The 23,353-nt window shown below is 34.9% G+C and overlaps 2 protein-coding genes across 3 annotated transcripts; one reads left to right on the top strand and one right to left on the bottom strand.

The window, feature by feature from the left end:
- Window positions 1-254: 254 nt before the first annotated feature.
- Window positions 255-6,736, bottom strand: LOC115427700 (protein eva-1 homolog C). 2 transcript variants are annotated; one of them, XM_030146366.1, is made up of 8 exons: window positions 6,577-6,736; window positions 4,449-4,654; window positions 3,662-3,785; window positions 2,815-2,967; window positions 2,411-2,554; window positions 2,261-2,332; window positions 2,096-2,176; window positions 255-844 (listed from the first exon to the last, which is right to left on the bottom strand). In XM_030146366.1, exons 1-8 carry the CDS (start codon window positions 6,680-6,682, stop codon window positions 459-461), a joined length of 1,272 nt encoding a protein of 423 aa, XP_030002226.1. In that variant the 5' UTR covers window positions 6,683-6,736; the 3' UTR covers window positions 255-458. The 2 variants fall into 2 exon arrangements, with proteins under 2 accessions (XP_030002226.1, XP_030002227.1); XM_030146367.1 differs by lacking the exon at window positions 2,096-2,176.
- An 8,454-nt stretch (window positions 6,737-15,190) lies between these two features.
- On the top strand, window positions 15,191-22,707 carry clic2 (chloride intracellular channel 2). Its single transcript, XM_030146341.1, has 6 exons — window positions 15,191-15,515; window positions 17,680-17,789; window positions 18,395-18,520; window positions 18,630-18,730; window positions 20,010-20,191; window positions 21,686-22,707. Exons 1-6 carry the CDS (start codon window positions 15,462-15,464, stop codon window positions 21,845-21,847), a joined length of 735 nt encoding a protein of 244 aa, XP_030002201.1. The 5' UTR covers window positions 15,191-15,461; the 3' UTR covers window positions 21,848-22,707.
- Window positions 22,708-23,353: the final 646 nt, after the last annotated feature.

The raw sequence follows: 23,353 nt of genomic DNA, 5'->3' as shown, positions 1-23,353 counted from the left end.
AATACTGTTAATACTGTCTTCCTGATACTAATAACAGGAATCTGAAATTCTCACGCTAACACTTTAATCCTCCTTTGTTATACAGAGTTAAAGCTATTAGTAACGCTTTATTAATCAGAACTGCTTGCGGAATATTGCAATATCTGATATTGACATTTTCAAAGAATAAAACCAAAAATAACACAACTAAATCAATTGACACTTAATATTTATTTTACAAAAATGATTCAATTGGAGTAATATATATATTTTTAATCCTTATGTTAACAATAATAATAAAACATTTTGTAATCACCCATTTGATTTTTGATTTGTGTTTAGTGTTTTAGTATTTACAGGAAAAGGAGGAAATCTAAAAAATGAATGCATGTACAACAGTGTAGACTCACTTTAAGAAAATCTAAATAATTATTTGTAAACAGTGCTTTTTATCAGCATCAGTAACACGAACACTTGTCTCAGTTGTTGCTGGTTTTAATCTTGTGTATGGCATAAGGGCTAGAGTCTTGATGTGGCCAAATATCTCCATTGGGAATGTCCCTTGTTTGTTCCACCTCCCGGTCGACCATCTCTACTGCCAGAGTGGACGGACTGAAGATGTCTGTTGTGCGGTAGGATTGTGTGAGGCGACAGAAGGATGACGTGTCTGAGATGTCTTCATCAAACAGGTCATCCATCAGCTCTTTACGTCGTCTGCGAGAAGCTTTCAGCTCATCATTCAGATCAGACACCAGCTCCTTCACGTCTTTTACCAGTGTGGAGCGAAGACCAAAAACACAAAGCAGGAAAACCAGACCAGCACAGATGCCAGACACAAAGTACAGGGCCACTCGCTCTGGGAAATCTGGAAGATTAACATGTGAAGTTTAACATGAATTCAACATGTGCTGGAACAGAAAGCATAGAAATCACAGAAATGTTAATGTTCTGATCTTCATTTTTGTTGTTTATCTTGAAGGTCATAATGGCGTTTCCAGGTGTGTTGGTTGAATATCTGCAACCATTTTACAGTCACATCTCTTAATACAGTGATTTCATTACAATATAGTAAGAAAATCAGTTTAGAATAGACATTTAATTAAACATTATCATTATTATTGTTTGTGAAGTAAAACTGTATTACTGAAATTATTGAGATATAATGATCTTTAGTTTTGACGTTTTTTGCTTACATTGTACAAAAAGTCTTAATATATTTTATATAATGCAGATTCTATATGTTGTTGTTGTTGTATACTTGTTTTGACTGTTCCACCTACAGATTTAAGAAATAATTTAACCCATAAAGACCCAAACAGCCACCGACGACCAAAACCATCTACTGAAGTAAAATGTTTAATACCTGTTGATCCAGTAATCCTATCAATACATGTAAATAATTAGTGTAAGGTGCAATTTCTCATCTTTTCATGATCATTAGATATGACCCATTTGGACATTCAGAGGCTCTGTAGTGAATGTGGAAGCACCGTCATCTTCTACAACATTGATTCACCAGTAAAACCCATGGAGTTTGATCAATGACAGTGGATGGAGACACTTGGTTTATGTGCAGTTAATGAAATATTTTGCTGAAAAAGTCATTTTTCTTAAGTTTTCTCTGTTTTTGATATAATAACTCTCAGCTTTAATCTGAGGTTTTATGAACATCCACATGATCAGTAAATTAAATATAGGAAAATACTTGATGTTCACTGAAAAAACACAAAATACAGAGGATTATGTTGTAATAAATTATGATAAATCAGTTAAGAAAAGTTAAATATAGAGAACAAAATATTTTAGAACTGACACAAAAGTAGCACTGGGTCTTTACTGGCTAAAGCTACAAATTGCACTTTCTTCTTTCATACTGACCAATGTAATTTTTTTTTTTTTTTTTGTACTAGGTTATCACAAGGAGCGCCAATCTTCAAATTTGCTGCAATACTGAATGCCTTCAGATCCAAGCCTATTTCTATAACATTCCTTTTATTTCTCTTCATCTCCCTGTCTATAGTGAATTTTCTGTTATTAGAACACCTGCATGTTCTTTAAGCAATAACACATGTACACTCTAGACTTGTCTGAGATCTACAGGCATCAGTGCACATACCCAATATTTTTTCAATGATCTCCAGAGAGTTGGTTAAGAACACGTTTTGAGGCCTGTAGGTGGGCCCAGTGTACCATCCACCTGCAGGTGAGAGGGGTCCGGTCTCAGACACCAGTCAAAGTCTGGACTCTTCAAAACCTGAGAACTGACACTAGTTATTCTTACCATGAGTGTAGTCTGAGATCATGAAAGGATCTGTTGATCCTCGACCCACATCTTCCAGAAGATATCGGGGCACTAAAGAGGAAATGAGGAGTTTTTATGTAAAACCTGATGCAACAAACCGTATTGTTGTTGTTCAGTATTGTTACGTACCACAAGTGAAGGACACTCGCAGGTGTTTCCTGGTCCCAGGGAAGCAGGGGTCCCCAAAGGTTAGAGTATCAGCCAGTAATGAACAGTTCGCTCTTCCATGACACCGGCGTGACACCTTCCTCAGAGCCGTGGGTGATAAACACTCTGGAAAAAATTAATTTCAATATAATTATTACATATAACATGTTCATAATGCAAAACTTGTGTTATTAAACATTATGTTCTTATTATTTAGAAAAGTCTAAAACAAATACTTCAGACCTCTCCAATAAAAAGATAATTGTTACATGTTTTTGTGTTGAGTAATAAACAAATAAAGCAATCATCTACAGTCTAGGTCTACACTGTAAATAGTTATTTCACTGTTTTTCCACTAGGTGACACTTAAGCGCCCCGTTTCAGACCCATGTCAGTCTGAGATCCAGGTTCCTGAGGACAGTAGGGGCTGCCGTGTAACAGGTGTCCAAATGTGGCAGAGTAGATGGCAAGAACAGTGTCATTTTTACACATCAGCCTCAGACGCTCATTTTCACACACCAGTCTTGTACGGTGATGCTCTGAAACAGATAAGATTTAAGAACACATGAAGAAACATAGACTGCACAAAGTGATATGGGAAATGTATTCAGGTTTGATATAGACCATTATCATAAAAACATACTTAATGTTCTGATGAGCTCTGTCATAATAGATATCATGTCTACTTTAAGAACAACTAATATTATGTCATTACTGAGTGAAATGAGTCAGTGCCTGCTTCCCAGAATGATCCAATGAGTTACATTGTAAAAATTAAACAAAGCAAAAATCTTTCACACAGGTAAATATTAGAATTTATATTATTAGTCCTCAAACAAAAGCACCAGAAGCAATGTGAAAGACTGGTGGAGAACACGATAAGGCACATGAAAGCTGTGAAAGCTACCAAATACTGATTTCTGAATGTTTCCTATGCTAACATATTGGCAATATGTTGTCTCTAAATTTATATGAACTCAGTTTTTGTGCATTAGGGCTCACCAAACTGTATTATTTATTGTCCAGTTATAAATATCTGGGAATAAAAACTCAAAATGATATTGGAAAAAATTATCCCATTTGTTTCTACAATGAAATCAAACACTTATAAGTTTTAATTGGAAGTCTTTTGGATATTTTCAGAGCTGTATGTCTTGTATTAATATGTACATATCCATTGACAGATTGTAAGTACCTGACTAGTGGTGGTTAGTTTATGTTTTTGTGGGCTACCTGGTTTGCATTTATAGGAGACTAGAAGATACTTTGTGGTGAGTGGGCAGGGGTCCTGTCCAAACACTGGACTGAGGACAGGGATATGACAGAACCGCCGATCCTGACACTCTGACAGAACTTTCTGCAAAGACATGTTGATGATTATCACATGAGTAAATGATGAATGCACTTCTTTAAACAACAAAAACCTTCACTGCATACTTATACACTGCAAAAAAATGCCATGCTAGAAATAAGCCTAATATTCCTAAATCTGGTCAAATCGGCTTATATTGAGCAAAAAATCTGCCAATGGGGTAAGAAAAAATAAAAAATCCTGGCTAGAATTCTTAAAACAAGCAAAAAACGGTCTATCAGCCAAAAAAAACATAATGTGCCTTAAGAGTAGATAAAAATGCTAGAATTTTAATAAATAGTGCTTAGTACAAGAAATAAAATCACACTCATTTAAGACAGAATTACTTTAAATGAGGAATTTTAGTCTCTGACTGAGTTGGCTATAAGAATTTCAGTCTTAAAATCAGGAAAACAATGCTGATCCTTTGCTGGGACAATTTGCAAAATATTGCCATACCTTGTTACTCGTAAAATCTGGCTTGATATTAGCTGGAAAATCTTACTAAGAAAAAGTTAGATATATTTTCTTAAAATAAGAGTATTTTTCTTATGTAAAAAATTCTTGGCAAGCTTTATTTCTATTTAGATGAAAAGTAAGACAAATGTTCTAGAAAAAAGGCTTTTTTCACTTTCTTAGAAATCATTTTTTGCAGGGTATATTCTGTACCTCAATAGCGACAGTAGAGGTGCACTCTGTATCCTCCTCCACAGTCACATTTGTGTTGGCAGAGGGACATAAATGTTGGTTTGGTACTCGTCGTCCATAGAAGGCTGACAGGACGGCCACAGATGTCCTGGAGGGACATTCGATGGTCAGGGTGTCCCCTTCACAAGCATGGGCCGTGTGGTTCTTAAGAATAGTGTGGAGATATACTTAAATGATAGAACAAACATAGAAGAGCAAGTCAGTTTTATGTGATAACCCTGGAGCATCCTCTTAAATCTAATGTTCACATGGGAAAAATCAACAGTGCAATAGTAAAATATGTGCACAATAGGCATACAAACCCAATACAGCTCAAAGCCAATGAAAACAAGATATCTAATCTAAAAGTGGTTTAATGTGACAGCTTTTGAATATTTTTGTTCACTATAATAAAAAGAATGTTGAGAAAGTAAAAAAGAAAAAGCTTTGTTTTACTTTTTCTAAGAAGAAAAATACTCTTATCTAGTGTCTCAAGTTAGGAGACTACTGTATGGAAATTTGTTTTTAAAAATATTGTAGCTAATACTGAGCTGGATTTAGTTTGGTCTAAGTTAGCTGGTTTTGGGTTGCAGCTACTTCACTACAATCAACTAAAACTTACAAAAACAAATAAACATCATATACACATAATAACATTACAAAATGAACAGAGTAATATTAGAATTTAAACAAATGACATAACATATACACACAATTTAATCTGCTTGCTATAGTTCTTGAAAGGATGTAAACATATTTCAACTCATTATAACTAACGTTAAGATCATATGTTCCTTTACACATGAATTACTTACCAATATATTACTTCTTTTCCCTCTAACATACCATACAATTACAATATAAACTGAAAAACTTCTCAAAACTTTGATCACCACTTTAATCAGTAGTAAGTAATATTTAAGTGATTTGTGTAATATGTAAAATGAATTGGATTGTTTAGAAGAGTGAAACCACTTGCAGGCCTTCTCAATTCAAGAGTATTCAGTTGATCTAATCTAGTAGTATTTCAGTTGTTTAGTTGTAATAAGCACCACTTGTTTATATTTTGCCCTTTTTCCCTAGTTTGAAAGCATATTTTGGTTTTTGGTCAGACATTTACTTTAATTTTAATCAATCTCATCCAGCGAAATTTGTAACTCTATTGGCAAATAATTTGGCTAAATACAAGGTTTTGATTTGAATTTTAATGGATAAATGTTATAAACATTGTATCTTCTTATTATCAGGGCAGTTTGAATCTCACCGGGTGCAATAGTTATTATGCTGTAGCCAAAGCAGGAAATTGCTGCCTGATTCATATAATACTATAAATATTAGAAACTTTTTGTTCTTTGTCACTGGTATATCAATAGAATGGATTATTAGAAACATTTTTCATTTCTTGTGGCTCCATGCTGGACCTGGTTGTCAACTGGGCGGTGTCCTGTTCACAGGGTGTAGCTCTCCGAGACAATATTTGGACTATGACCACGCATACAAACATGTACAGCAGTGGAACACAGACACTGAAGTCAAGTTTCCCCTCCCATGTGTGTTTCCTGTACTGGCCCTCAATGATGTGTGTGTGTGTGCACTCAGGCAGCTAGAATCTTCAGGGAGTGAATGAGCGGCAGTACCAGGCACTCACTCACAATAAGCTATTATTAGGTCTGTCAGAGCCTGAAGTCCCAAAAAAATGTCTGACCTCTGGTTGGTTTAGAAGGAGCCATGCCCTGCTGTGCTTCGAAGCGGGATGTCAAATACAAAGACTATCTGCAGCTTTGGCCAAATATATCACTGATACGATAATATCGCCCATCATGTTTTGTCAGGAGTCCAAACAAGAAAACAAAGCAATCCATAAACAGAGCTGTAGTTTGTTTACTTCGAGGGAGGATCTGATGCTGGTCAGTAAATTCAGGACCTGTTGAACCCTCATTAGTCTAGATTCTGGTCTCTGAGCATGAGCTGGACCAGCTGTTTTAAAAGCAGGATACAGAGAAATAAGAGGATGCACAAATGTCTTATAGCTTCCCTTTAAAATCCTGCACAGTCTAAAAGTAACCAGTCAGCATTTATCCAACACTGCGATGAAAAATAAAGCACTTACATGAGAAATCAGGAGCTGAGGATGTGTTGGGAATCTTCAGCGTTAGAAGTAGAGGCAAAAAATAGAAGGACTGGCTGAAACTCCACGACACCATCATATCCTGCATGACAGACCCCACGGTTTTGCTGTAACAACTTGGTCTGCTATTGACCACCAGGGAGAGCACGGTCAGTGGGTCAATGATGTCTTTGTGTTTACAAGAAACAACCCCCCCTCCCTCTTTAGCAATAAAATATCAGATCACTGAAGCTTTGAACTTCTCAAGGGTGGCTTTTGCTTCACTGCGTAAGAACAAGTATTGTAAATTTATTAGTTTAGTAAGAAAATTAACTGTTGCGTCATGGCACTAATTAACAAATGTCATTGAAAACATGTCTATTAACCCATAAAGATTCAGCGCTACTTTTGTGTCAGTTTCCAAGTGACATTTTCTCTGTATCTAACCTTTCTTAAGTGATTTATCACCATTTATTACAACATTATCATCTGTATTTTGCAATTTAACAGAATAAATCAGGTATTTTCCAGCATTTAAATTACTCATCATGTAGTTGTTCAGAAAAGGGTCTGATAAAAGTTGAGGGTTATTATATCAAAAACAGAGGAAAATGCAGAAAAGTGATTTTTTCAGTAAAATCTATCATTAACTGAACATAAACCAAGTGTCTCCATCCACTGTCATTGATCCAACTCCATGGGTTTTTACTAGTGAATCAAGGTTGTAGAAGATGATGATGTTTCCACGTTCACTACAGAGCTTCTGAACATCCAAATGGGTCATATCTGATGACCATGAAAAGATGACAAACTGTATTTTACACTAATTACCTCCACCAAGGAGGTTATGTTTTTGCTGGCGTTGGTTTGTTTGTCTGTCTGTTTGTGTGCAAGATAACTCGAAAAGTTATGGACGGATTTGGATGAAAATTTCAGGAAATGTTGATACCGGCACAAGGAACAAATGATTAAATTTTGGTGGTGATCAGGGGCGGGGGGTGGGGGGCCACTGATCTGCCTTGGCGGAGGTCTGCGCTGTCTTCTCTAAAAAAGCACTCGTAGAACGCAGACCAGTGCCCCCCCACCCACCCCCGATCACCACCAAAATTTAATCATTTGTTCCTTGTGCCAGTATCAACATTTCCTGAAATTTTCATCCAAATCTGGGGCACTAATCTGCCTTGGCAGAGGTCTGCGCTCTCTGAGTGCTTCCAGTTATTTACATGTATTGATAAGATTAATGGGTCAACAGGTATTCAACAGTTTACGTCAGTAGATGGTTTTGGTCGGTGATGGATGTCTGGGTCTTTATGGGTTAAACATCTCCCTTCTGGTTGTTCTTTAATATGATATCCTCAAATCACTTCTGTGTTTTTCCAGTTTCCCGTGTCCCAGTTTACAGTGTGTTAATTATTAAGAATTAGTGAATACTCTCTTTAAAACCTATCCATATTTTCCTCTGCTTACAACATGTACACTATTGGTTCAAAACCCTCTATATGTAACACAAAGACACTAAAGTTACATCAGTCTAAGTAAACATGTGTAATATGTGTGTTTGTGTGTGTGTATTGGCAGAAATCAGGATCTCTTGGACTCTGTTGTCACCACGGAGGGTCCTGTTTGTGGAGATAAGACACTTCTTTCCAGGAGGTCATTTCCAGCTGCTGTGTGTGTCCAGAGGAGATATGTGTATCTATCTCCATGAGATGGGGTTTTACTATTTTTTGTCTGTGGAATAGGAAGTGAAAGGTCATTGGCAAGCATTTTCAGAGCAGCATGTTTCTTTTTCTTTCTTTCTTTTTTTTTTTTAGGAATACTCAGGAAACCTCCCCCGACGAATATCCTGTCAGTTGTCCAGTATCTGAAGGATGACTGCTTTTGGTACCAATGAATGATAAGGTTATTTATTAGGTTGTAAACACTTAATAAATCATTATAAACTGTGTTAAAGAAATTATAGCAGTTTTCAACCCGTACAAAAATGCAGCATGTGATACATGCACCTATGTTGCCATATGTTAATTATAAGGTAATATACTGAATTATTATCATGTACATTCATAATCTGCACATACGAAGACTAAAGTTTATAACATATAACCCCAATTCTAAATAAATTGGGACACTGTGTAAAATGTAAATACAAGTAGAATGCAGTGATTTACAAATCTCTGTGTAGCATCCACTCTTCTCTAAACATGAGCCCATAAAAGATCCAGGAACCGATAAGAACAGTTTGTAAAGTTTTGGAGGAGGAATTTTGACTTTTTTTCTGATATAAGGTTCTAAGTTCATAACTGTTCTGGATTTTCTGTGTTGTATTTTTTGTTCCATGATGCAGCAAATGCTTTCAGTTCAACTACAAACCACATTATGATAGACGGAATATGTGGTTTAATATGCAAGGTATCCTCTGTAAAAGATCCCAATTCCAATGTTAATTCTATAGGTGCTATACACCCCATATCATCAGAAATGCAGGCTGAGTGCTGATAACAATGGCCTCTCTCCTCCTCAGTCTGAAGGATGTGATATCCATGGTTTCAAAAAGGACTGAACTTTGATCCAGAGAAGACAGCAGTGTTTTTGGATCATGAGTGGTGCAGCTTGATGTCTATTTGTGGATGGCGTGTTGAAATGTGTTCACAGACAGTGATTTCAGGAGGTGTTCCTGAGCCCATGCAGTGATTTCTGTAACAGAATCATGTCTGGTTTTAATGCATAATGAGGCCCGAAGATCAATGTCATCCAATATTGACATTTGACTTTGACAGAGATTTCTCCAGATTATTGGGATTTTATATTATGTAGATGACGATATAATCAAAGCCTTTGCAATGTAAAATAAAGGAATGTTATTCTGAAATTGTTCAGACTGAACCTTGGTCTATTTTTACTCCTCAGAGTCTCTACCTTTTTGAAAGGTACCTTTTATACCCAACCATATCACTGACCTGTGCCACTTAATTTACTCGGTTGCAAAAAGTTCATCTAGCTGTTTCTGTTTAGAACCATTTTTCGTAACCATATAATTTGCACATATGCACATATTATTACCGCACCCCCTGAAGGGCAGGCAAGGGCTATTGTTTTTGGTTTGGTTTGTTTGTTTGTTTGCTTGCTTGCTTGCTTGTTAACACTCTAGCAGCAAAACTATTGGTTGAATTCATACCAAATTTGGTTAATAGATTGCTAGTGACCCAGAACAGATCTCATTACATTTTGGGAACAGTAAGTCAAAGTAACCTTTTTTTTTTTTAATGAATTTTTAAAATCTTTTTTTTTTTTTTTATCTCATTTACTTATAATGGGCGGAATTTCAAATGTCTGTAGCAGTAAAACTATTGGTTGAATTCATCCCAAATTTGGTTTATAGATTGCCAGTGACCCAGAACGGATTTGATTACATTTTGGGAGAAGTACATCAAAGTTTAATTTTTTTTTTTTTAATTAAAAAAAAATGTAAAAATCCCCCATTTGAGTGAAATTTCATATGTCTGTAGCAGCAAAATGTATGGTTGAATTTGTACCAAATTGACTTCATAGACTGCCAGTGACCCAGAATGGATCTCGTTACATTTTGGGAACAGTAGGTCAAAGTAAAAAAATTTTTATGAATTTGGATTGTGAACTTCATCAGGTTCAACAGATCATACAACCATCTACTTTTAAGCAATCTATGAAACACGAACAAATGAAAATGAGGAAATATACAGGAAAACAATTAGTCCTACCCATACATACACTGATTATGGTGTAAAGAGACTGGATACATATGTTTGAACTCATGGTGTCTGGCTGTTCTGTTAAATCTCAACACTTGCTACTCACTTTATCTTATCCACTTTTAACCGGAATGCAACTTAAGATGAAAAAAAAATAAAAATTTAAAGACATGTCACTATTGGCCTTTGCTGTAATTTACTTATTTCATTATCAAATTAATAAATCTTTTCCAAGGATTATCTTACTGTAAACACCCTGGATTCTTTTACGCAAAAGGCTGCAATTTTCTCCTTAATTTCACATGAACAGATTCTGTCTGTGTTGTCATGCCAACCAAACAGTGACACAGCGCTGAGCTCAGACGGTACCACTGATTGCGTAAAGAAGTACGGACAGTGAATCAGAAATGAGTTTCCGAAAAGATACCCTACACTCATGTATCTGCTGGTCAGGCTGTGACAGCAGAGAAGACAAAGCTACAAACGATAGTTATTAGAAAGGTGAAGTGTTTTTTTAATCTTCTACGCAAGTCGGTGAGACACTCCCACCTCATTCTCCAGTAAAATTCCACTCACTCCCATAGGAAGTGTAAATAAAGTGACTAATTACTCCTAGAACTTTCTATTCAGACTTGAGGAGGAGAGTGCAAAGAGAGATTAAAGGTCAGATATGAGGAAAGTCTTGTGTAGACATTTAAGAGGAAAGAAGCAGTTGCCTTCTTTTATGTAACTTTTCCTGTCTTTCCTGTGGAGCGGAGTGTTATTCCAGGATTTGATAGAGATTTCACTATGATGCGTTTGTTATTCATGCTCCTTCTTGCTGATCTAAATTCCACAAATATCCTCAGGCAGATAAATGAGACATGAACATGGCAGAGAAGACGTGCATCTTTCACTGTTTAAATTCCTCGTGTTGCATAATCAAGCATGTCTCTGCTGATACTAAACATTTTTCTTTACGGGAAGTGGTCTCCATCCACCAGTATTTTGTCATGAAAATTCCCCTCCACTATTTCTTGTAAATGAGATGGTATTAGAAGGACTGTTCTGCTTTCAGTTCATGATGACATGGATTCTTCAAAGAATGAAAGTAACCCGTGTCTGTCTCATTCATCCATACAGTTACTCAGACATCAGTTTACTAATGAAAACTAACCAAAACCTGGTAAAGTTTATGTATAATTTTTTTAAAGAACATAAAATGGTTTGACCGCACTGAAAAAAAATTCTTGAGCAAAACAAGTCAGCAATCAAAACATAATTTCCATTTTAGTTTTACATCCTCAAAGCAGGGGATTCCTTCCACCTAATGTAAGACTCAAGTCTGAACTGGTTCTGTAATAAACTATACTACACATTAACTATATATGGGTTTGAAATCACTCAAATAGAGTTTATTTTAAGTCTTTTCACTTTTTTCAGATATGCTCTCAGCACCTTATTGGTCCACCAGCAAGAAAATGTTATATTTTTCATCAAAATATTACATTTCACATCATTCTGTGTCATTTTTTTTCCATGTCTGTGTATAAACTCTGGAAAAGCTCCAGCAAATAATAATACTACTAATAATAATATTAAAGGCAAAACTTGGTGGAGATAACATTAGATTTGATAGTACCTACATTGATGTACATTAATGTGACTGACCTGATCTACCTTTGAGTGTAAAGATAAGTTTGATATTTGACATAACTACAATTAGGTGTGAGATGAAAAGTACATTGCAACGTGGTTGTACAAAAACAACTGAGCAAATTTTCCAACACAGTCAAAATATAACTATTACTACTACTACTATACTATTACTACTACTACTATAACACTATACTACTACTAGTACAACTACTACTACTACTACTACTACTACTACTACTATTACCGCTACTTCTACTTCTTCTACTACTATACTATTACTCCTACTACCATAACACTATACTACTACTACTACTACTACTACTACTACTACTACTATACTATTACTACTACTACTATACTATTACTACTACTAATATACTATTACTACTACTACTACTACTACTACTACTACTACTACTACTATACTATTACTACTACTAATATACTATTACCACTACTACTACTACTACTACTACTACTACTACTACTACTATACTATTACTACTACTAATATACTATTACCACTACTACTACTACTACTACTACTACTACTACCACTACTATGCTATTACTACTACTACTACTACTATCTTATTATTACTATTACTACTACTACTACTTCTTCTACTACTATACTATTACTACTACTACTACTACTGTACTGCTACACCTACTGCTACTACTACTACTACTACTACGACTACTACTACCCTACTACTACTACTACTACTACTACTACTACTACTACTACTACTACACTACTACTACTACTATACCACTATACTACTACTACTACTACTACTACTACTACTACTACTACTATACCACTATACTACTACTACTGCTACTACTACAACAACTACTACTACTACTACTACTATACCACTATACTACCACTATACTGCTACTACTACTACTACTACTACTACTACTACTACTATACCACTATACTACTACTACTACATCTACTACTACTGCTACTACTACAACTACTACTACTACTACTACACTACTACTACTACTACTACTACTACTACTACTACTACTACTACTACTACTACTACTACTATACCACTATACTACTACTACTACTACTACTACTATACCACTATACTACTACTACTACTACTACTACTACTACTATAACTACTACTACTACTACTACTACTACTACTACTACTACTATACCACTATACTACTACTACTACTACTACTACTATACCACTATACTACTACTACTACTACTACTACTACTACTATAACTACTACTACTACTACTACTACTACTACTACTACTACTACTACACTACTACTACTATACCACTATACCACTACTACTGCTACTACTACAACAACAACAACAACAACAACAACTACTACTACTACTATACCACTATACTACCACTATACTGCTACTACTACTACTACTACTACTACTACTACTACTACTACTACTACCACTATACTACTACTACTACATCTACTACTACTGCTACTACTACAACTACTACTACTAACACTACACTACTACTACTACTACTACTACTACTACTACTACTATACCACTATACTACTACTACTACTACTACTACTACTACTACTACTACGACTACTACTACCCTACTACTACTACTACTACTACTACTACTACTACTACTACTACTACACTACTACTACTACTATACCACTATACTACTACTACTACTACTACTACTACTACTACTACTACTACTATACCACTATACTACTACTACTACTACTACTATACCACTATACTACCACTATACTGCTACTACTACTACTACTACTACTACTACTACTATACCACTATACTACTACTACTACATCTACTACTACTGCTACTACTACAACTACTACTACTACTACTACTACACTACTACTACTACTACACTACTACTACTACTACTACTACTACTACTATACCACTATACTACTACTACTACTACTACTATACCACTATACTACTACTACTACTACTACTACTACTACTACTATAACTACTACTACTACTACTACTACTACTACTACTACTACACTACTACTACTATACCACTATACCACTACTACTGCTACTACTACAACTACTACTACTACTACTACTATAACTACTACTACTACTACTACTCCTACTATACCACTGTACTACTACTACTACTACTACTACTACTAATATACTACTTTGTTCTTAAAAGTTTGTCACTTATAAGTACTAACTATGAGTACTAACTAAATGCATTCTGAATCTTAGTCATTATTATAATTTCATAATTAGAATTATATATATTATTATAAATAATAATAATTATTATTATTGTTATTTATAATTTTGCAATCTAATAATTATAGTCATTCTTATATTTCTTTTTCCATGGATGACTTTTACTGGTCAATGATAACTTTTAACAGTATTTCAGTATTTGTACTGAGTGGGAGTTGTAGACTCAGGACATCCTTTTTAGATGAATAAAACAGTGGTTGATTTCACACTTCAGAACTGTGTTGATACAGGACATGATACATGACCACTTTCCACCTTTTTGCCAATGGGAAAATTTGCTCTACTTTTGAGTCTAACCGTAGTGATTTAATTGCATTAACATACAGTGCATTACATTAAAGATAATTCACAGGACTTTCTACGGCCAAAAGAAAAATTTTTAGCCACATGATAGCAATAATGGATGAGTAATATCACATTGAGGGAATACCCTATTTCAGAACACTACAATGAAAGTGAAGGTTAGGTTTGATTCTTCTCTTTTTACTTGAAATGAGAAGTATTTTTCATCACACTTGAACCATTTTATACAGTAAGTTTTATCAAATGGTTATTAGTAAAGTAGTTAATGTGGTGAATAAATTAATAATCACCAAACATACATACATATGCTTTTCATCTTCATCTTTCTCAATTGTGACCAAGACAAATGTACATTATTCTTTCTCACTGATGAAGGACTTAAGTGCTTGTTTTGGAAAATTGGATCAGATAAAAGTACTATTCCTTAATATTATTTTCTCATTTCATGTGAGAGGCCAAAGTAAATTATCTGTGAATTTGTGCACTTCAAGTCACATGGCGTCATCGGTGCCTGTATTGCAAAATGCACAGGATCTATTTTAAGCTCCCCTCTTAGATTTTGGCTTAGGGTATATAAGAGTGAGTCCCCCGCCCATTCTCTCTCCCTCTCTCTCTCTCTCTCTCTCTCTGGATCCTCCCTCTTCCCTGACTTGTAAAGTATGTTCAGAGCGATAGCCTCCAAGGAGCCCACACACAAAACACACCACTGTTGAGGTGTTACACTTTCTGTTGCCATCCAAGACGCACTTGAAACCAGAGCTGCGCTTGTTCAAGGGCACCGTTATCAGCTTCCTCTTTAGCTCTGTGGATATTTTGGGGGGGGGATACACAAAGGTGCTGACTTCCAGGAGAACCAATAGTTACCATACAAACAAAAAAAAGTTTTAAAGAAGTGAATTGAGCCTTTCTTTTGGGACAACATGGCACTGAGGCAAGACTCTGACAAGGAGCCAAGCATCGAGTTGTTCATTAAGGTCAGTCTTTTCTCTCAAATTTTAAGAAAAGTGAGCAGATGTGAGGTAAAATCCAGTTACGACTAAATTAAATGACCAGAGAATGTGCTGCTCATAATTAGATTCAACATTAAACTGTCACCTGATTTGCTTGTCTTATATTCTCTTCTTAGATTTCTATATTCTGTCCAGACTTATCAGGTCTCAGGGTCTCAGTCAGTAGATTTTGATGTTGCTACAGATGTTGAAATGTTTGTGTTTCAGCTGAGGGTCATGGCATGTTTTTATCAGTAAGCTCTGGCCACAGATGGTCCACCTTATCGCCACACACTCAGAAGCAGCGAGGAGCATGTAGGGTGACTGGAAGAGGCACACCCACTGACTTACGCACACATTCAGACATATTGACAGTATTTCTCTTCATATACTCAAGCATTAACGCATATCTTTTTATCCACACGCAGAAACACAATCCGATAATTATAAGAAGGTCAAGAAAAGCAGAAGTACATGATGTCTCTCTGCTGATTAAAGATTAAATGTTCTGTCGCTTAACAAAAATATACTCAAAGATATGGGTTAAAAGCTAAAACATGTTGTTATTTAGTCTATTTTTCATCATGTGACACAACGTCAGCTCTTCCCCTCAGAGGAGAAACCTACTTTTAAATGTCCCAGACACACCTTTAACTTTCAAAATTGCTTGTTTATCTGCAGACAGGAGACTCATTATCTCAATGGCTTCAACAGGATGTGTCAAATTTACGTGACAATCTCAAGAAACTTTATTTACTGCATATCATCATTAAACCATTCACATGAAAATTACTACAAATAAATATATCAGCAGCACATGTGCGGTACCTGAAGTTAAACAGGATGAATTAATACATGGTAACTTGATTAATATGATGAATTTCACCAATAAAATTCTATAAAGGGATCAATAAAGTTCATCTGTATCTGTACCTGTAACTTCACATTTATTTCATTTTCTCTCCTTTCTCTGCTTGGTGTTCTGAAGTTCATTAAGCATCTCAAAATATTTCACATATCTAGACATATGTGGAGATAGAATTGAAGCATAAGCTAAAAAAAAATTATTTGTGTAAAATTCTTGAATAAAAAAAGTAAATTAGTGCAAAAGTAAATGTAGTTTCACATTAATTTTACAGAAATGCGTTCCCAAATGTACCTGAATTTGAACATTTGTTGAATTTATGAGAAAATCTCAATGAACTTTATTATTTTCACATTATTTTCCATCATTTTCTCTGCCTTCATTAAGAAATTAAGAACAGCTCAAGTAATGTGCATGTAACACAAATTTGGGGTCTTACAGTTTATAAAACATGTCACAGCTCAAAATGTTTTCACTTTTACCTATGTGGAAATAAATATGAATCTAAAGTTTAAATACTGCATAACTACTCTACTGTTACTGTCATTTTCCATATTTTCACCAAGAACAGCTGAAATGGAAACATATTTATTAACTTCTTAAAGTTCATTAAACTTTTTACAGCTCTAAATGTTCTCTCTTATTCTTACCAACAGAATATAGAGATAAATATTAACTTGAAGAAACTATGATCATAATACAGGTAAATTACTACAACAATAAAAGTTGTGGAAGTCAATGCAAGCAAAGTTAAACAGGGTGTGTCATACTGTATTCATGTGATTTATTAACTTTATATTCTGTATTTTCACTATGAACAGCTGAAATAGCAAAAGATTTATTCACTTCTTAAAATTCAGTAAACATTTAGTAGTGTAAAATGTTTTTTTAACTTAATCCGTGTGAAGATAAATACTCTATTCCACACAAATGTTTTGTATGGAAATGTTAATTAGTACAAAAGTATATGTTATAAACGTAAATGCATGTGAAGTTAAACAGGGTGTGTCATATTTGTGTGATAAATTTTATTAATTCATATTTCTTTCTCTCATTGTGAATTTTTTTTACTAAGAACAGCTGAAATAAAACCTGTTATATTGGCTTCTTAAAATCTACTTGGCATTTAACACCTCAAAATATTCATTCGTTTTCAAACACACTAAAAATCATGTATAAAAATGATGACATGGTATAAAAGTACATGTGACTTAAATTATAGAGGATGAGTTACATTTATTTGAAAATCATCATTAACTTCACTTTACGATTTGTGTTTTTCAGGCTGGACATGATGGTGAAAACGTGGGGAACTGTCCCTTCTGCCAGAGGCTGTTCATGGTCCTGTGGCTGAAAGGAGTCAAGTTTACAGTGACCACTGTTGACATGAGGAAGTAAGCACCCCCCCACCCCCCTCTTCTGGCAAAAACACTTCCTGAGCATCTGGTCGAAGGGACTTCCACACAGGCCTCTATTAAGACACAAACGAGCGAAAAATTGAGAAGTTTTTTTCCCCCTCATGTAATCGACACCATTTCTCACTTTCAATAGGTGTGTTTGGCTTCATTTAACTCAGGTTTGAGGGAGGAGTCGGCCCCTTTCAAAGAGCACAAAGAGCTCTGTGTCACTCACAAACAAACAGTGTCTTTAATTGAGACTTTATTGTGTGAACTTCTCAGGGTCATTACTGGTGAGCAAATAAGATCAGGAAACTTTGAAAGGATGCTGATAATTGAATGATTCAGAAAACACACACCGCAGGGCTCTTTAATAGCCGTCCCCTCCCAGGCCTGTGTTTTTTCAACTAAACCAACAGCCATTGTTGAAATCGTTAATCCACAATGCCACATTTGATTCTGACAGCCTCGATAACTGACACATTTGCTGAGTCTGTGCTTGGTTTTGACCCACTAGATAAGGACGGTGATTATAGAAGTGAAATCAGACATCTCTGCCCCATTTGTCTTCCTGATTTCCCATCTTTCTGTTTCCACCACAGGAAACCAGCAGAGCTCAAAGACCTGGCTCCTGGGACCAACCCTCCATTCCTCCTCTACAACGGCACCCTCAAAACAGATTTCATCAAAATTGAAGAGTTTCTTGAGCAAACACTGGCCCCTCCCAGGTATTGTGAGCTTAATCATTACACAAATATTCACAAAGAGAGGGCTTAAAAATAGCTTTTTTTCATTAAATAAGATGACTCCCAGGCTTCTCCTTTCTTTTCTCTGCAGGTATCCTCATCTGAGCCCATTAAACAAAGAGTCTTTTGATGTGGGAGCTGACATTTTTGCAAAGTTCTCTGCTTTCATCAAGAACAGCCCAAATAATGCCTGTAGGTTTGGCCTTTTAAAGTTCTTAAACATTTAACTCCTCCAAGGATTTTCACTGATTTCTACTCATACAAAAAAATAACCTTAAGTTAAAGGTGTTTTCACTTGAGCCATGGACAATAAAGAATAAATGAGCACAAAAGTTCATATATTGGCATACGGAAATAAGGAAAATGTCTCTACTTTGTGTTATAGCATATACATATTGTACTAATGAATTTAGGGAGCATTTTATTTATGATTCATTAAGACTGAGCCAACCATATAACTAGTAAAATTGAAGAATTAAGAATTTTTATTTGTCCGTATATATTTTACATGTAAACATAGAATACACATTGAAATTGACCTTATTTAACCCATCACTAGCTGAAATATACAGGAACACACCACACACTGCAGACTAGGAGTCTCAGCAATTGAGGGGTTAAGTGCCTTGCCCAAGGGCACATCAGCCAATAATTTATCTGCTGGTCTGGGGAATCAAACTGGTGACCCTTCAGTCACAAGTTGATCGTCTCACTAATATCTCTAGCAGTTAAAAGTACTGGAGTACCAGCATAACAGCAGGGTTTTCTATAAGATATAGACCAAAAGAAGAAAGAACAAGTGGTGCCAGGCACAACAAACCCTGCCCCTCGCACGTATTGTAAGTTATTTTGGTATTGATCCAGCTGATGTCATCATATCAATTGCCTCTGTATATGTGCCAAGTTTGAAGTAAATTGAAACAAAACTGATGTTTTGCAGACATTTGAAATTTTGCCCATTATGAGTAAATGAGCGAAGAAAAAAGATGCACAAAATTCATAAAAAATTGAATTTTGACCTACTTTTCCCAAAATGTAATCAGATCTATTCTGGGTCACTGGCAATATATAAACCCAATTTGGTACGAATTTAACCAGTAGTTTCACTGCTACAGAGATGAGAAATTTTGCCAATTGTAAGAAATGGAAAAAAAAAAGATTAAAAAAATTCATAAATAATTGAAACTTTGACCTATGTTTCCTAAAATGTAATGACATATATTCTGGATCACTGGTAATCTCTAAACCCTATTTGGTATGAATTCAACCAATAGTTTTGCTGCTAGAGTGTTAACAAACAAACAAACTGAATCAAAAACAATACCTCTTGCCTCCCTTTCGGGGGGCAGGGTAATAAGGCAGCATAAAAGTGAAATAGTTCTTCAAACATGTATATACATATGAATTGTATATGTTCCACAAATACATATGCAAAAAAATTCATCACATTTTTGTGTTTCTGAATCCACAGTCCAGGAGAAAAACCTGCTCCGGGAGTTCAAGCGTCTGGATGACTACCTGAACTCTCCACTCCCCGAGGAAATCGACCACAACTCGACAGAAACCGTGACCGTATCCAAAAGAAAGTTCTTGGACGGGGATCGTCTCACCTTAGCGGACTGCAACCTACTGCCCAAACTGCACGTCATCAGGGTGAGACATCCAGTCTGTGTAATGTCCTGGGTCAATATAAGACTGAGTTAGAATCCTTCTGTGCAGAATGTGGCCATGGAACAGGAATGTCTGACTGTAGATAACATATAAGAGGTATTTCATCAGTGGTGGAAAATAAACCCAGTTTGTACATGAATGTGATAATCAGGTGCATATCTAAGAATTGTGAAACTTGACATACTATTTTTTTTTTTTTACATGTAATAATAACATACTTTATTCATCTGAGTAACCTTCTGAATTATGATAAATTATAACGATAAAAAGGACTTAATGTTTAACCTGTAGTCCTGCATATTTTATCTTCTGTCTAAGGTCAATTATGTCATCCACAAGGGTTTCAAGTTTTCCAATATTTCATGTTAAAGGCAAGATTAGAACCTTTTTTTCTATTTTCTTTTTTTTTTTTTTTTTTTTAAACCATTTTTTCAGTTTGGTTCAGTTCAGTTTAATTTAGATTATTTCGAATATGCAATAAAACTAAAGTAATCCTACTTAGTCCTTAGAAATAAAACAGATTGTAAGAATACATGAAAAAATGTATACATGTACATATAAACAAAGTATGATTTCATTCACACATTCGAAAAGGAGTGGGAGGAAGTATAATTTTTTTAATCCCACCCCTTCTCCACACAACAGTCTATCCTTTAGCTTCCTACTAGCATAAAATATACTTATCATCTTCACATACACATACATACACACCTGTATTGACACACCAGAAAAGTAAATAAATACATACATACATACATACATACATACATACATACATACATACATACATCCTTGAAGGCAACACAAAATGAATACACAATAAAGAAAACAATAAGACAAAGCGAACAACAACAGTAATCAAACAAAACATAACTACAAATCAACAAACACACAAAAAAACAAACCAAAAAATAAACACAGTAACTGTCTGGTAATACTCAAACACCTTCTTCAGTTTTATACTGTGTATAAACCATCTCTTTAAGCCTCTTTTTAAATTGGCTGATGTTTGGACATTCTTTGAATTTATCATCTATCTTGAGACTATTTTCAAGAAACCAGACATCTACACTGTGACCTGTTGACCACAGAACCTAACTGTAAAAAATAATATCTTTTATCAAGAATAAAATACTAAGAAAGTACTACAGCCGCTACAACCATACTGCATCAGTATTAACCCTATGATAAAAAAATAATAAATTAAAAAAAAAATAATAATAATAATAATAATGAAATATACACTTTAAATACCTTAGAGAGGCCATTTTCTTCATAAACCCCCCCCAGAATTTGTTAATATTTTAGCCATACTTATCATTTTACCAGTTCCATTGGATGCAGGTCTTGAATGTATCCTGGTTCATGGAGGATGTTTACCTTGTATCAACTTTCTGGAAGTTCTCCATTCATCTACTGCTTATGAACTGAGTTTTCTTAAATGCTTAATTTAATCTCCCTTTCTGTTTATTTCAGGTTGCTGCCAAGAAGTACTGTGACTTCGACATTCCTGCTCAGTTCACAGGCGTGTGGCGATACCTTCAAAACGCCTACGACAGAGAGGAGTTCAAGCAGACGTGTCCAGCTGACATTGAGATTGAGAAAGCCTACTTCGGTGTGGCCAACAAGAGGAAATAAACCCCTTACTCTCTGTAATTCTCATCCCTTTTTCACCTAGTGTAACCTGTAGAGGGCACTACAACCTAGAGCGCTCAGTGGGACTGCCAACAGACAAATCCTTATGTCACACTGAAAAGGCCAAATGTGCAATTGACACTTGATGTAATTTAGCAGATTTTTGTTTATAGTGTAAATAAAGGTATTTTCATGCTTTTTTTTTTTTTTTTTTTTTTTTTTAATCAAACACCCTTTTGATCATGTTAGTTTGAGCAGCAGCTGCAGAAATCCTCACAAACAGTTAATTTTTTTGCAAAACATGAACTTCACAGCTGTATCTTAACTTGTATAAACACAATTATTTCATTGTTTCACTGTCACTAATAAACAAATATCAGTTTTATTTGTCATAATCCTAATTTGTGTGAGTCGTCACAGAAAACAGCCACATTTCTGATATTTAAGTTTATTTTCATCCACAATAAAAGACCATTTTACAACTTCAAAAATAGATTTTCTGTTGATCAGGTACAGATGATAAATATATGCAGTTTGAAATAAATATGAAGATGGAGAATGAAGATGTCTCCAAAAAGGCTGTTGAAATAACACCACTTCTTTGCTTCAGTTGGTCACACAGTACTTCCAGAAACACGCTGTCGGAGAAACAAAATGAGAAAAATCAAGAAAAAAGCTGAAGGTGAACACGATTAAAACTCTTTTCAACCGTCTGCCTTGATAATACTGTATAATAACCAGCCTGTGAGAAGATTAAGGCTGCATTTCACATAATTTCATCAATATTTTCATGTAAAAAAGTGTTTCACTATTGAAGCGGTCATGTATTTTGTGCATCTAAATAAATTTACACAATTGAAATAGCTGCAGAGCAATCACATTTCCCTGTGTTTTTCTTCAATTATGCATGTATTTGAATTATTTAACTGTTTGTTTTCACAACTAACAAGAACTACATTAAAAACTGTACACATTGTGGAGTAGAAACTGAGAAATTACAGAACTATGAAAGGTGAGTAAAAAAAAAAAAGTTAAAATAATCCAACTTTGTGCAATCATTTTTGTATCAGATAAGAGCTGCAGTATTTGGTAAAAAGCATATATAACCATTTTTCATTGCAGTTTTAGGTGGCTTGCTTGGTTTTAAAGAAATATGAACGTATTCCTCTTTTTTTAAAAAAATACATATATACTATTTTTACTATTATTTTTTCATCTTAAACATGACATTAAAACACAGGAGAAGCACAAAAATACAATAGTCAGCATCACTAAAACCAATACAGCACGTGTTACATTTGTCTGCATTTCTGCAATAATATCACCTTAAATCCTCCTGAAATTGCACTTCCAAATTTCTAATGTGATTACTTTTGCAGTTTGATTAATTGTGCATCCTTAGATTACCTCTAATAATTCTGTGCACTTTTACTTCATCTTAGACTGTTTTGTGAAATTAGATCTGCAAGCAATTAATAGTTGTAGACTTAAACAATTAAATTGATGCAC

The sequence above is a fragment of the Sphaeramia orbicularis genome, chromosome 10, assembly GCF_902148855.1.
Source record: "Sphaeramia orbicularis chromosome 10, fSphaOr1.1, whole genome shotgun sequence".
Lineage (NCBI taxonomy): Eukaryota > Metazoa > Chordata > Actinopteri > Kurtiformes > Apogonidae > Sphaeramia > Sphaeramia orbicularis.
Note: the sequence above shows the minus strand (reverse complement) of the source record. Positions and strands in the feature narration are given on the sequence as shown.

Coding starts and splice junctions, on each gene's coding strand:
- clic2 (XM_030146341.1), top strand. CDS start 15,462: ATGGCACTGAGGCAAGACTCTGACAAGGAGCCAAGCATCGAGTTGTTC. Junction 18,521..18,629: donor CAAACACTGGCCCCTCCCAG/GTATTGTGAGCT, acceptor TTTTCTCTGCAG/GTATCCTCATCTGAGCCCAT. Junction 18,731..20,009: donor GAACAGCCCAAATAATGCCT/GTAGGTTTGGCC, acceptor CTGAATCCACAG/TCCAGGAGAAAAACCTGCTC.
- LOC115427700 (XM_030146366.1), bottom strand. CDS start 6,682: ATGCAGGATATGATGGTGTCGTGGAGTTTCAGCCAGTCCTTCTATTTT. Junction 4,655..6,576: donor CTCAGCTCCTGATTTCTCAT/GTAAGTGCTTTA, acceptor CTATCATTTAAG/TATATCTCCACACTATTCTT. Junction 2,177..2,260: donor GATCTCAGACTACACTCATG/GTAAGAATAACT, acceptor TCTCACCTGCAG/GTGGATGGTACACTGGGCCC.